This window comes from Eptatretus burgeri, chromosome 9, assembly GCF_056783735.1.
Source record: "Eptatretus burgeri isolate ZD-2024b chromosome 9, Ebu_testis_v1, whole genome shotgun sequence".
NCBI classification, from domain to species: domain Eukaryota; kingdom Metazoa; phylum Chordata; class Myxini; order Myxiniformes; family Myxinidae; genus Eptatretus; species Eptatretus burgeri.
The window spans coordinates 82,218,680-82,232,913 of record NC_140969.1 but is presented as its reverse complement, the minus strand read 5'-3'; the positions used below and the strand labels follow the sequence as shown (position 1 = coordinate 82,232,913).

The 14,234-nt window shown below is 41.8% G+C and overlaps 1 protein-coding gene across 4 annotated transcripts in view; it reads right to left on the bottom strand.

The window, feature by feature from the left end:
• Positions 1–12,975, bottom strand: part of LOC147020455 (uncharacterized) — a 17,033-nt gene extending 4,058 nt beyond the window's left edge. For 2 of the 4 annotated variants that reach the window (XR_015061842.1, XR_015061843.1), the window contains exons 1-2: positions 12,767–12,975; positions 8,439–8,551 (exon numbers count right to left, since the gene is read on the bottom strand). Coding sequence is in view for 2 of the 4 variants with exons in the window: in XM_085895780.1 (XP_085751906.1) it covers positions 6,293–7,471 (1,179 nt within the window). In the remaining 2 variants the exon portion in view is untranslated. Of the gene's footprint in view, positions 1–3,209; positions 8,552–12,766 lie in introns of those variants that run through there. The other 2 variants (XM_085895780.1, XM_085895781.1) reach the window with 1 other exon arrangement.
• Positions 12,976–14,234: the final 1,259 nt, after the last annotated feature.

Below are 14,234 nucleotides of genomic sequence, written 5' to 3'. Positions count from 1 at the left end.
GTCACCTCCTCAGATTTTGCTGGAAAAATTCTTAAATGTAGATCTATATGGCTCTACCCACCATGCAAAACATTAGCTTTCAATTCCTCATAGTTTAAAAAATATCTATCTCGAGAGACCTTTGAAATTTTGCCCTAAAAATGCCAAATGTGAAAACGCATTTTTTTTTCAACTTCAGGGGCTTATAATTTTTTTTTTTTTTTTTTTTTTTTTTTTTTTTTGTATACCTTGGTCGAGGCTCGTATGAGAGCTAACACACAACTCACAGCAAGGAGGCATGAGACAAGAGGGGCGGGAGTGAAAGGGACAAAACATTGGGGAACAGACACAGGTGAACTGTGGAAGGGAGAGGGATGGGGATGGGACGGGGAACATGGCGAGGGGAAGATGGACATTAAAGGGACTTTCAGGAAGGAAAGCAGGAGAATTGAAGGAAGTGGGCTTGGGTGGATTATCGGGGTAGAAAAGATCGAGGATTTGGATGGGGGAAGATAAGAGGTGGTGGTGAACAGCTGTTTTGAAAGCCTGGAGGGAAGAATGGGGAAAGAATAGAGTGAGGAAGTTTATTCCAAAGGCGGGAAAAAAGAGGAATGAAAGAGTGAAGATGAGCAGTGATTCTGTGATTTTGGTAGTTTTACCAGAAGGGGGTTGTTGGCGGACCTTGAGCGCCCTGTGGAAATGTGGTTGGGACAAATCACAGAGAGCAGGGCGGGGCAAGTTTGGAGAGGAGTCGGTAGAAGACAGAAAGACCACCGACCAACCTGCGGTGATTGAGTGAGAGGCCCAAAGACTCAGCTTCATTGCGGGAAATGCCAATGATCTTAAAAGCCCTGGTTTCGACAGCGTGAAGTCGAGAAAGGTGGGAGGCAGGAGCACCAGCCCAGAGGGGAGAGCAGTACTCCATCAGGCTACGGACAAAAGCTTTGTAAGTGGTCAGGAGCTCAAGAGGGCCAAGGAAGGACTTTGCACGACGGAGGATTCCCAGTCGGCGACTGGCTTTTGAGGCAAGGTTGGAAATGTGACTTTCCCAGGAAAGGTCATGGCAGATAGTGAGACCCAGAAGCTTGAATGAAAAGACTTCTTCCAGAGGATTGTTGAGAAAGTGAATGGGGGTGTTTTGTAAACGGTCCTTTCGAAGAGACATAGTGAGGGTGTGAGGTTTGTATGGATTGAAAGGCATGGTCCACGTGTTGGACCAGTTTGTAGATTTTATCCAGATCTGCAGTGAGCGAAGAAGCTGCTGCTTGCCGGTCTGAGGGATGACAGATGGTACGGCAGAGGGTGGAGTCATCGGCAAAGAGAAATAGAGGATTTTCCAGAGAGTCCGAGAGATCATTGATGAAAACCAGAAAAAGCACAGGGCCCAGAACGCTACCTTGAGGAACTCCAGCCTGCACAGGAAGAGGGGATGAAAGAACTCCATTTAGGGCCACACGTTGACTGCGACAGGAGAGGAAGTCTGCGAGCCATGAGTGGAGATGGCCTTGAATACCATGGGAAGAGAGTTTGGTGAGTAGGGCAGGGTGCCAGACTGTGTCAAAAGCACGTGATATGTCCAGGGATACGGCTCGGATTTCCTGTCTGGCATTGAGGACCTCCATCCATTGATGGGAGAGCAGTAGCAGCATATCTAGGGTAGAGTGACCTGGTCTGAAACCAAATTGATGATTGGAAATCAAGCCATTGGAGAAGAGGAAGGATTTCATGTCTGAAGCGATGATGGATTCCATAACCTTGCTGATGATTGGGAGAAGGCTGATTGGTCTATAGTTACAGGGATCTGTTTTTGCACCTTTTTATGCAGGGCAGTGATGTTAGCAGATTTCCAAGCAGATGGCAGATGACCTTGGGAAAATGAGAGGGTGAATAGAACAGAGAGAGGGTGAGCAAGAGCAGAAGAGCAGGCTTTGAGGACACGTGGGCTGATGCCGTCTGGACCGGTTGCAGAATCTGACTCGAGGTTTGAAAGCAAGCTCTCCACCTTGTCAGGAGAAAAGGATACAGAGTCCAGGGACAGTTGGGTGCGACTGGGTAAAGTGGGTAGAGATAGTGATGGGTTTGGGACACAAGATTTAGCTGCAAACACCGAGTTTAGACATTCAGCTTTATCACGTGTGGAATCAGCAGTGCGGCCATTTGAGGTAAGGGAGGGGATGGAGGGGGAACATACACCAGAAACAGATTTGATTAAACGCCACCAGGATTTTGAGGAGGGAGAGAGGTTTGAGAGTTCAGACTTGAGATGAGAAAGATGTTGTTTTCTGGCTCTCCTGAGGGCAGCTACACACTTGTTCCGAGCTTTGTGGAAAGAACTGAGATTGCTCCTCAGTTGGGTTTGCTTTCCATGAGGCAAAGGCAAGTTGTTTCAGGACAACTGCCTCGCCACAAGCTTCAGTAAACCAAGGGCGGGAGGAAGGGTAAGACAACTGAACACGAGAGGGGATAAATCTGTGCATGAGGGAGAGCAAGTTTCTTTGAAAGAATTCCCAGGATGAGTTGATGTTTGAGAAAGTAGTGATAGGAGACCAGTCTGTAAGTTTGATGGCTGCTCGAGACCCTGCCAGTCGGCTTGAGTGAAATGCCAGACTCGACGGCGGTGAGGTGGTTCTCTGATAACAGCCAGAGAGATGTCCACTTTAACAAGGACGTGGTCAGAAGAACCAATTGGAGCGAAGGAAGAGCAGCAGATATTGTCAGGGAAATTTGTCAAAATCAGATCCAGAAGAGATGGAGTACCATTGGTTGAGATCCGGGTCGGAAGTTGACCGATTGAGTCAGTCCCAATGAGTCACAGAAAGCTTTTGCTGATGTCCCATGGCAGGTGAGAGAGGTACCCACACCTAGCCAACTGGCGTGATGACAATTGAAGTCGCCACATAAGAGGAAGAGAGAGTTTGGATGAGAAGATAGAAGATGGTCCATGTTTTCGGAGAGTGAGGTGTAGATGGAGTCATCACTGTTCGGTGGACGGTACAGTACACATATAAACATGAGGTGGGAGTGGAGGGGAAGCCGAAGCCAGAGGTATTCCTGGGGGTGTGGGGGAGTGAGAGCAGTGCAGGGAGAGTGAGGAATAGAGTCTTTGATGAAGAGAGCAACACCTCCACCAGGACGAGGCTCAGGTCTGTGAATTTTATAATGGACTCCTCCAGAAAGTTAATATTGCAAATATTTACTAATTGGCATCCAAATTTTTCTATTATGGCATCAGATAGCCTCTGGGATGCATATTTCTCACTCTATAGGAAGCTAAAAATTGCTTTTGGGCCAAAACGAGCTAAAATAAGGTGAAACTATAGTAGCCCTCCTGAAAATATGGAACAACTTAGTCCATTAGCCAGGTGAAAAGTGGGTATCAAGCGACTGAATAAACGCCATTGTGATTTTTGGGTAGCTTGACATCTCAGATGTCAGAAAATGTCAAGCGGACGTTTCATTTCAGTCGCTTAATACCCCTACGGCGTCCATTTTCAAAGATGGCCACCATTCCCTCCGACGAAACTGGGAAAGATAACTAAAATGTAATAACTCATCATTGGAATGGATTAAAACCTTTTATTTGGGATCATTTTGCTCGAAGTTACACGCAAATTCCTCTCATGTGAAATAAAAGTGGTTTCTGCAAGTCGTTTTCTGTAAAAAAAAAAATGACAAATATATCCGAAAAATGAGGTATTTTGGCCGAGTTTTCGTGAAACATTCTTGAAAATACTTATAACGACCCAGGAATTGAAAGCTTGACAAAAAGTCCACTTTAGTGTGAAGTTAGCATCTATCTTGATTCTAGAAAGTTGGTTATAATGCTTCAGGAAGGCCTGTGGCAATAAAGTCTTCTCAAATCACTAATCACCATCATCGTCACTGTCATCTACGTCTTGCGTGAAATCATCTTCATCCTCATCCTCTTTCCAATTAGCACACTCCTTTAACTCGCAAGCCGGTGTGCACAATAAACCATTGTCTATGCATGAACATGTGCCTTTCTTGCATGCTTGGGAGCAATCACAAGACAACAAAGACAGGACAACATCTGGTGCAGGTCGGATGGTAAGCCATTGAATTGCTACATCCCCTTCAGTGACGGTCCAACCATGTTCATCAGTTGGCTTTGGAACATCCGGCTTGTTCTCCAGACTTCTTCTCCATATGGAAGCCTGATAATTAGCCCTTCTAGTGTGCTGATACAATGCATCCCGACAAGGTGGCAATTGTCCTGTTGTCACTTCACCCCGTTTGGACCTGAACAGTTCATATCTGAGTGCATTGACTTCTTTGATCTCTGTATTCGATGAATACATTTTGCATGTGTATGCCTGAACAAGAGCAAATGTTTCATCACTGAGCTCCCAGTCTTTACCAATGTCAGAGAACACTCTCCGACAGCTTTCATCTTTCCGAATATTGTTCAACGACTTTACTTTTCCTTGTCCTGCAAATGCACTGACTGTATCGCAGCCCGTCCAGGCATGCAGTCCGATCAGAGCATTACACACATCCTTTCCAAGAATTGTTCCGAGGCGGTTGATATCAATAATGCGAATTTTGTTCTTTTTTCCTCATCTCAGCAGTACCCTTGTTCCCAATTCAAGATGAAATCCAAGAAGGAGTACGAGGACATCAGTTGCTCTGATATAACCATCACTTTCGAAAAAGAAGAAGCAGCATGTCTGCAGTGCAGAATCAGCCTAGTATCAGCTTCTTCCTGACTACACTCAAGTTCGGAAACCTCCTCTACCCGGTCACTTTCCATCCGTACACATTTTTCGCCTGATGTGACGAAATGTTCTCTGTCTCAGACTTTGTTTTGGCATGATGGATCCTTCAAACGACTTGACAAGTATTCGATGAAATTATTCTTACTCTCCCCACTTGACAACAACCTTTTCCAATTTTTTTATCCTGTGGCCCGCCCGGATCTCTTTGAAGACTATGCCTTCAGCAGAGCCTCGGTTCATCCGCTCCGCATTTTTTATCAAACTATCCTTGTAATTATCAAACACAACATCAATTCTGCTGCTTCCCTTCTCCTCGTTGAGTACATAGTTCAAGATCATCTGTGACATTTCAGCAAATGTGTGATTGTCCCCATTCATTTTCTGAACTAAACCCATGCCATCAATTATCGTGGCCGTTCGATCTGATGGTGGGTCAACCTTCGCTGCCTCTTTCTCAATATGATTCCCAAGCCTGGCTTTGTCGGTCTTTTTTAATGTGCCATCCCCATAAACCAATGACCATGGTTTTTGTCCTTGAGGATACGAAAGAACGTCTCTCATATCCAGCTTTCTGTTTTCAGAAATAAGGATCATTTTACCAAAGAGCCGGTTGTTTGCTTTCAGGACTACCTCTTTGTCTCGTGTTTTCACAGTTGTTACTTTCTGTCGGTCAGCAAATGTTTTCAGCTTCAGTCTCTTTATAGGTTCATAGAAACCTTCTCCACTTTCCAATTTCAAAGTAAACCGCATAAACGCCTCCTCCCCCTTCTCCTGTGCACTGAGCAAGTCCTTGCAGACATCGGGTGGAGCGTTGAGCCCAGTAGAAATGCTCACCAGATCGGAATATCCCTCGTCAAATGGATTCATCCAGTTACTCTCGAGCATTTGCTGCACAGCCTTTACGTCCGCTTCATCTTTACTGATGCGAGATCTTTGCAGATCCTGATGTCCTGAGAAACTTTGGATGAAAATTAGTTCCCTGAGTTGACGTAAGGCTTCTGCCCTATGCTCTGCAGTGAGGTAGTACCGAGACACGGTCCCATGCTTCATGCTAAACCCTCTGGTTCCACCTGAAGTTTGTGTGTCTTTATTTACAGTTTCCTCAAGGGTTTGGTCTTCAGCAATTTTCCCGAATGGGTTTCCACTGCTGCGCTGAACAGAAAACCCCCCATTGAGAAAATGTTGGTGAAGATCAGGGCAAACAGAATTGAGCATCATCATCTGATCGTAGTGAACTGGAAGATAGCGCGAGTAATTGGTTTTGTCCATTGCAAAACACCATGGAATCATCTTCCGAATACATGTGAGGTGAAGATACCAATCGCTTCACGATCGGCTCTGATCAGACCAAGTAATATTTCCACCAGATCAATGTACGTCATCCAGAATGCGGAAACAGGACCTCTATCATTACGCAGAACACCCAAGTATACCTCAAAAAGATGAAGTATCCTTTGGCAAGACATGTCTTGCTCAAGTGATTCAAGTGTAACAGAGCACATATTTTCGTGGAGATCAGCCACACATCGAAAGGTTTCATCAAGAGTGTGCAGATCATCATGGTGGCTGTTGTCTAACTACTCTAAAAACCCTGACCAAACCTGTCGCATCATCCTTTCATAAACGATTTTATGAAGACGCACAGCACGGTTGTACTGCTGACCCAATAAGACTTTCTCAATTGACCCTTCTGCTATTATCCCCGATTCAACCGGTAGATCACACAGTCCAGCAGATCCAAACAGCTTTCCAATTATGCCCAGTAAATTGCAGATGACATGAAAATTTCCCATCATCAAGACAATACGTTCGAATTTCAACTGGTGTTTCCAAGCTATCTCTGTAGCTTTGGCATACAAAGCTTGGTCCATTACCACACATATTTTGTCAAGTTCGAATGACTGGCAAATGGACACTGATTTGCACAGAATCTCTTGCACAGTTGAAAGATCTGAAGGTGGGGCATTGATTGTTGGCAGGTAACCAATGGTGTCCTTGGATACTGAAACATTGTCCCTTGTCTGGATATTGAATCCAGTCCATGATGGTATGATCTGGTTGTGAATATCATGCATCCGCACAAGAAGCCAAATGTAATTTTGCTGGTGAGCACTTGTGGATGCATCTATGAATGGCATTGACAAAGTTGGGGTGTTTAGTGGGGGTGGAACCATTCTCTGGCCTGCTACATACAATGGCAGACAATCACCAACTGTCTCAATTGTTCTTCTTTTCTCCTGCTTAAAAACGATTGGCTCATCTTGCCTCTGCAGAGCACAGGTTAAAGACACAGGCTGCATCACAATACCGTTAACACGATGTGTTGTTCCTTCTCCGCTCAGTGTCTCTTCCCTCCTGTCAATGTTATCAAAGGCTAAAACAGTTGGGACACCAGGATGAATTTCTTTGGGGATGCCACCATCACCTCGACTAACTTTCTCAACGCATAATGCTGTGTCAATTTCTTCGAGTCGGGTATAGGAACAACAGTGACCAAGCCTATTGAGGGTCCTGATGACTTCCACATTACCTGTCAATGTTTTCACAACATAAGCTAACAGGATATGCTTATGTGTGACAACCTGCGCATTTGTCACAGCATTCAGGATATCTTGCGCAAATGACCATGACAGCCGAGAGATTCGGTCAGATGTGTCGCGCTGTGTACCCCCCAGGAGCACCTTCAAAAATGTCATAAGACACTCTGGCAATTCAATGTATGATTTGTCCAGTTCTTCGGGGTGCGGAGGCCACATTTGTTCTTGTATGCTACCCTTGATGCTATCCCCGAGTATGATTGCAACATTTTCAATCAACTGGACACAGTCTTGTCCTTGGTTGTACAGCTGAATTCACTTTTCTGAACGGATAACTTCGGTTTTAAGGTTTTAAACGGTTTTAAGGTTATGTGGTCTAAGAAACACTCTGTGATCTGTTTCAAAAAAGTGCAAGGTGTCACCGAATTCAGCCTCAAGATTTCTGCGTAAATTCTTTTTTGTGGACGCTCTAATTTCAACACCCTGTTCAATGAAAAACAATTCCAATTTTGCTGTGATTTCTACCAGGGAAACCAGGCGAGGATTGAACAATACGTTACAACGCACATACGAATATAACTTCTCCAGTGCGACTCCCGCAGCGTTGGCATAGCCATCGTCGCCCGCTGCAGACTGCGATGTGGTCTTTGGTGCCGTGGATTGGTCTCGTTTTGAGTTGACTGTGTAACGCCTATAGCAGGTGGCATGGTAGTGCCCTTCAGCAGCAATAATGTCACGGGATGTGAGGGCAATGATTCTCTCATCACATCTCCTAATAGCGGCATCACGTACCGTTTCATCAGCCCTTAGTTCTGAGGACTGAATGAGCGGTTCCCTTGTGTGGGAACCTTGAATGTACTTTGTCTTTTTCTCGCAGAAGATGCATACTTCTGGATAGACACGTGATTTGTCCGCAGCATCTGTGGACTGGGGTGAAGACCTCCGCTGAACAGAACTAGGCTTACTACTCAAGTTACCTAGATCACCCTGAATTTTTCTCAGATTTTTAACATGGGTTAGTCTGTCTGCATTTCTTATGATAACATATCCGGTGCGGATGGAGGATTGGCATCAGCAATCCTCAAAATAGGTTCAATATGTCTTATCTTAGCAATTTCATTAAGTCTTTGCCAAGACGCAATGTCTTTAAGTTTAACAAGTTCATCTACAAAACATTCTTCCTCACATATTGCACATTTGGCTTTTTCAACTCTTGGGCGCTTCGTTTTCCTGCAGTCTTCCTCAGAATCGGCCATGACGTATGGCTCTGTCTTCTCTTTGAAATTTTCAAAATGGGACCTGAAAAGATAGAACGTCAACTGAATTATAGGCCACAATGTGTTCCACAGTAGTTGGTTAATCGCTTCCTTTTTAACTTCGAAAATGGTACACCAGCCAGATTGAAAAACCCCAAATTGCAAACATCTGAAAAAGGGATTTTCCCCTTGCAGTTTTTAATGAAGAATGGGATCATAGGCAAGTGAGTGATGGGAATGCGCCCCCCTTTACCCCAGGCTCTAAGCATTTGCATCTACAAGAGCAGCACCATGTATGTATATCATGTTGTGTACTTCTATAGGACCACTGCTACATTGTGAGTGTGCACTTCTCTAGGCCTCTATATGGTAATGGATGGGGGGTTGATGAGTAAAAGATGATAATAACTTGTGAAAAACTTTGGGATCATGTAATGAACATAACAGATAGATAAATTAAAATCAATGAGAATCTTCTCCCTTATCCCAATGAAGGAAATGTACAGTTATGTCAAACAATTCGTTTTGCTGTGTTTCCACATGGTGGCAGCACGGTGAATTAAGAAGTACAGGGGGTCCCAGAAAGAACTCTGAATTTTCAAAACAGACAATAGTAAATCCATGGTTCTTCTTGTTACTAACTGATGACTACTTTTATACCTGTGGGATTATTCTTTGTCATTTTCTGACTGAGTACGCGTGCAATTACTTATTCACAGGCTATTAAAAAAAACGTATTTGCGGGATATTTTCGGTCTTAAAGGGTTAAAGCAAATTTAGAAAAATGTGCAAACCTTGTTAAAAGTGGATATTTTGACGTAAAATACCAATCTGAGTGAACTTTTGATACATGGGGAGTGGACTTCATTTTGAACTGCAACTACCCCTACCCCAAATTCAGTCAATACACGGAAATGAATTTCCAAAATATATCCATTTTCAGTGGGATAATGGCCTCACATGGGTTATACTACACATTCTATAGATTCAGAAGAACCATATTGACTCAAGCAAAGTAAAATTATCACCAGAACAATAGTTTTAACGATGTAGTCAGGGAAGTTCTCTGCATATTTTGATGAAATGTGACAAAATAGTCGCAATTTTCACATACAAAGTTCAATGCCGAGCTCAGAAACGCAGAAAAACTAAACAATCCACATATCATAAGATTCAGCAGGTTCTAACAAACAAAATGAGCACTCACAAGTCTGTCTACCTTAACCCAAAGTTGACTAATTGTACTCTAAATTTGCTTATATGGATTTCAAAAAATATGGTGGCCATCTTTAAAAATGGCTGCCGTAGGGGTATTAAGCTACTGATCTGAAAGGTCCGCTCAACTTTTTTGAATACTTGAGACATTTGGCCACCCAAAAATCACAACGGCGTTTATTCAGTCGCTTGATACCAAAACCTCAAAATCGGCCACCTGGCTCATGGACTATTAGATTTTTTTCCTCATAACACAGTGATTATAGGATCATTATCTATCCATAGATACATTTTTGTTGGGATAATACAGTTAGGTGATGAATTATAAAAGTTTTACCATAAGTCCTTGCCTCCGAGGGCTCTGAAATGGACCAATTTTGTCCCCTGGTTTGACCATGTGGCTCGGGGTTTAGGATCTTAATTTTTTTTTCTAAAGATTGCCTCATATAAGATGTGTCTACTGACCGAATAATTTTATCTAAGGCCCATGGCTTCATATTAAAATAAATTTTTATTTACAAGCACGTTTTTTTTAATTATTCATTTTTTTCATATTCATGAGCTTATAAATCTGAAACTGAACACTCTAGCAAAGTGATACTGCAGATATTTATAAAATGGCATATGAAATTTAAGGATCTGTTATCAGAATGCCTGATAAATGCATATATTTCTATCTGAAGGAAGCTGAAAATGCCACTTTGACCAAAAATGGTGAATATGCAGGGGGCATTAACTGAGGTTATGTAACAACTTAGATTATTCTTCTCATAAATTAAGAATTATAAGTACATTTTTTATTCAAAAATAAATTCTTGTAATGATAATCCAAACATATGCTTGGGTTTTAATTTTAAAAACATGTCCTGCAGTTCTCTATTTGAAGTCATGAGTTATGACATACACCACAAGATGGAGTAATGTGATGGGATTGGAGCAACTGTGAAGCGCCTTGTTGCAAGGGCAAGTTTGCTGGCCACTCGACAGAATCAGATTCTGACAGCTGAAGAGATTTTCCAGTGGGCAGAGAAGAATATAGGAGGGATCAAATTCTTCTTTGTGACATCACAAGAAATCCAACAAAATGCAATGGAGTATGACAGTCGTAGATTAATGGGGTTTCTAGTGCAGTCATTCAAATGAATGGGGGAAAAGGGGGAACTCTGATTTAAGGTTAAAAAGCTCGAAACAGGATTCCGATTTTCTCCCCATTTTCCCCTCTCCCATGCAAATGAATGGGGGGGGGGGAACTCTTTAATTTAACCCCTAAACCCCTAAATAGGAGACTGGGATAATACAAATGAATTGAAAAAACTCTGTCTCAAGAAAGACTAAAAATGCTCAAACCAGGAGTTTAATCTCTGCCCCCTTCCCCTCCTCCACCCTTCAACCCTCCCCCTCCAATGTTAAATTGGGATTAACTTAAGGGACTGACCTAAATTGGGATTATAATTAAGATCTCTGTCCCATTGAGACACTGATTAAAACAACATTTCTCTTATATTATCACTCCATTGAAAGAGTGAGCCAATGAATATTTGTCCATGTTTTACTTCAGGTAATAAATTAATTTTCCGATTACATTCATCACCATCGAGTATGTTCACAAATATTATTTTGGAACTCAGTTCTTGGTCTTAATGTCTTTGTTGAGCAGAGATAAAATGATAAACTTCTTTTAATGTTCTTTCTTGTTTGACTACTTCCTGAGCCTCAGATTATTTTTGCATAAGCCACGCCCACTTTCCATAAGTCACGCCCCTTTTAAAGCCACGCCCACTTTTCCTAAGCTCCGATCACTTTTCTTAAGCCTCGCCCACTTTTGTCGGACCACCGACTCTTACATCATTTCCAGTTAATCTCTTTTCCAAAGGAAACCACACCCACCAGTCTTTCTATTTAAAGGCTTAAAACCCAGACTGAATTTAAACATATTATTACTTTTACTGAGAATGGACTGCTGTGCTGAGCTTGATTGGGATGACTTTGGAGTTCATTGGAGTTCTACTACTTGTATGGAACTAAACCTTCAAGTTGATGAACTGGATTCAAACCTCATCTATTGAGGTAAGATTTTATTTTCCTATTTACAGAGTTTGATTTAAGCATATAATCATTTAATAATTAAATCACTTAATTAATACATTATTATTTTCTCTCACAGGAAATTGTATCAGAAATACGAAATGAAAATACTGCTTTTGCCACAACTTGGGACAAAATTGTTGGTTTGGTTGAAGACCTTGTGAGCGACCAAGACCCACAGAATGAGCTCGACCTTGATGACCCAACCAAAGAGTTATACCTTGGAGACCCGCAAAATCCTGAGAAAGAGTTTTACATCAATGGTACTCATTGTGAGTTATCAAGACAATACCCACTGAACAAGTTATACCTTGATGAACCAGAACATAAGTTTTACCTCAGAGACTCGCAAATTTTTTAAAAATCAGTAAATGAGTTCTGCCTTGATTGTTTAAATAACTATCTTGGAGACTCGGGAAAAGGGTTCTGCCAAGATGGTTCTAAATATGGAGCCAACCTTGGAGACTCAATTTTTTTTTCAAAAACAGTAAATGAGTTCTGCCTTGATGGTTTAAATAACTACCTTGGAGACTCGGGAAAAGGGTTCTGCCAAGATGGTTCTTAATCTGGAGCCTAACTTGGAGACTCACAAATTTTGAAAAAAAATAAATAAATAAATAAAAATCAGTAAATGAGTTATCCTTGGTGGTTTTAAATATGAAACCAACCTCGGAGACCTCACAGATTTTGAAAAAAAAAAAAAAAAAATCAGTAAATGAGTTCTGCTTTGATGGTTTAAATAACTACCTTGGAGACTCGGGAAAAGGGTTCTGCCAAGATGGTTCTAAATATGGAGCCCACCTTGGAGACTCACAAATTTTGAAAAAAATCAAGAAATGAGTTATTCATTGGAGGCTTTGTAAGTTGGTTTTATTTTGGAGAATTGAAATGTGGGTTCTGGCTTGATAACTCACAATGTGATACATATCTTGGAAACTCAACAGGAAAGTGGTTATACCTTGGAAACTTGGAAAGTTGGGTTTATTTTGGAGACTTGAAATGTGGTTTCTACCAAGAGTCCTCTTGGGGATCTCAACCGATCGATGTGGTTCTTTGTTGGATGGTGCTTGATGAGAGCAATATCAAGAAAGTTCTGGGAAGAAAGTACAGGAAAGTTCTTACTCCCCCTTTCTACTTCATCAAACCTGAAAGCCTGAGAAGACAGAATTGCAAGAAGAAAAAAAAAATATATATATATATATATATATATATATATATATATATATATATATATATATATATATATATATATATATATTGTTAGTTCTGGGAAAAAGATGCAGGAAGGTTCTTACTCCCCCTTTCGACTTCATCAAACATGAAAACCTTAATAGACAGAATTGGAAGAAGAGAAAAAAACAAAAAATATATATTGTTGAAATACAGATTGAAAAAAAAGATATTGTGTTGGGCGAGGGTTGGGTTGGGGTTGAGATTTAGAATGTGAGGGTTAGGACAGGTTTGCGTTGGGGTTGAGATTATGAATGTGAGGGTTAGGGTGGGTTTGCATTGGGGTTGAAATTTTGAATGTGAGGGTTAGGGTGGGTGAGGGTTGGGATTGAGATTTTGAATGTGGGGGTGAGGGTGGGGGTTGAGATTTTGAACGTGAGGGTTAGGGTGGGTGAGGGTTGGGGTTGTGATTTTGAATGTGAGGGTAAGGGTGGGTTAGGGATGGGGTTGATTATGCCCCCTGTTATATTATATCACACACACACACACACACACACACACACACACACACACACACACACACACACACACACACACACACACACACACACACACACACACACACACACACACACACACACACACACACACACACACACACACACACACACACACACACACACACACACACACACACACACACACGTTAAGCCTTGACTGACTATTCAGTTGAGGATTCTGTGTTTGGGGTTCACACATCTAAGAACGTCCCCCATTGCACACACACCAAGAAACAAAAGCTAAGCCTTGACTGACTATTCAGTTGAGGATTCTGTGTTTGGGGTTCACAGATCTAAGAATGTCCCCTTTGACACACATTATATATATTTTTGAATTTAACCCTCGGCAGATGCCACCTGTTATACACCTCGGACTTGGTCCTCGAGTGTCCATAAAGGTGTATAGTAGAGGGGGGTGAAGCGCCAACCGATTGCTCCCTTGAGTATTATCTACCTAGTTTTGTCTTTTGTAATTCCTGTGAATAAAATGAACCTAAAATCTCTTCCCCTTCTAAATCATGTACCTTATAAGTCCAAGGAACTGTATCTATTACATCAACAATTTTAAAAAGTTCATTTGTCCATCGCTTTGTATAACATTTTTCAAAATGAGATTTCCACCTATATATTCTTACGATATCACCAACTTGGAACTTTGGTTTTCTGATATTAATCTCTTTTTCATATTTTAATTTT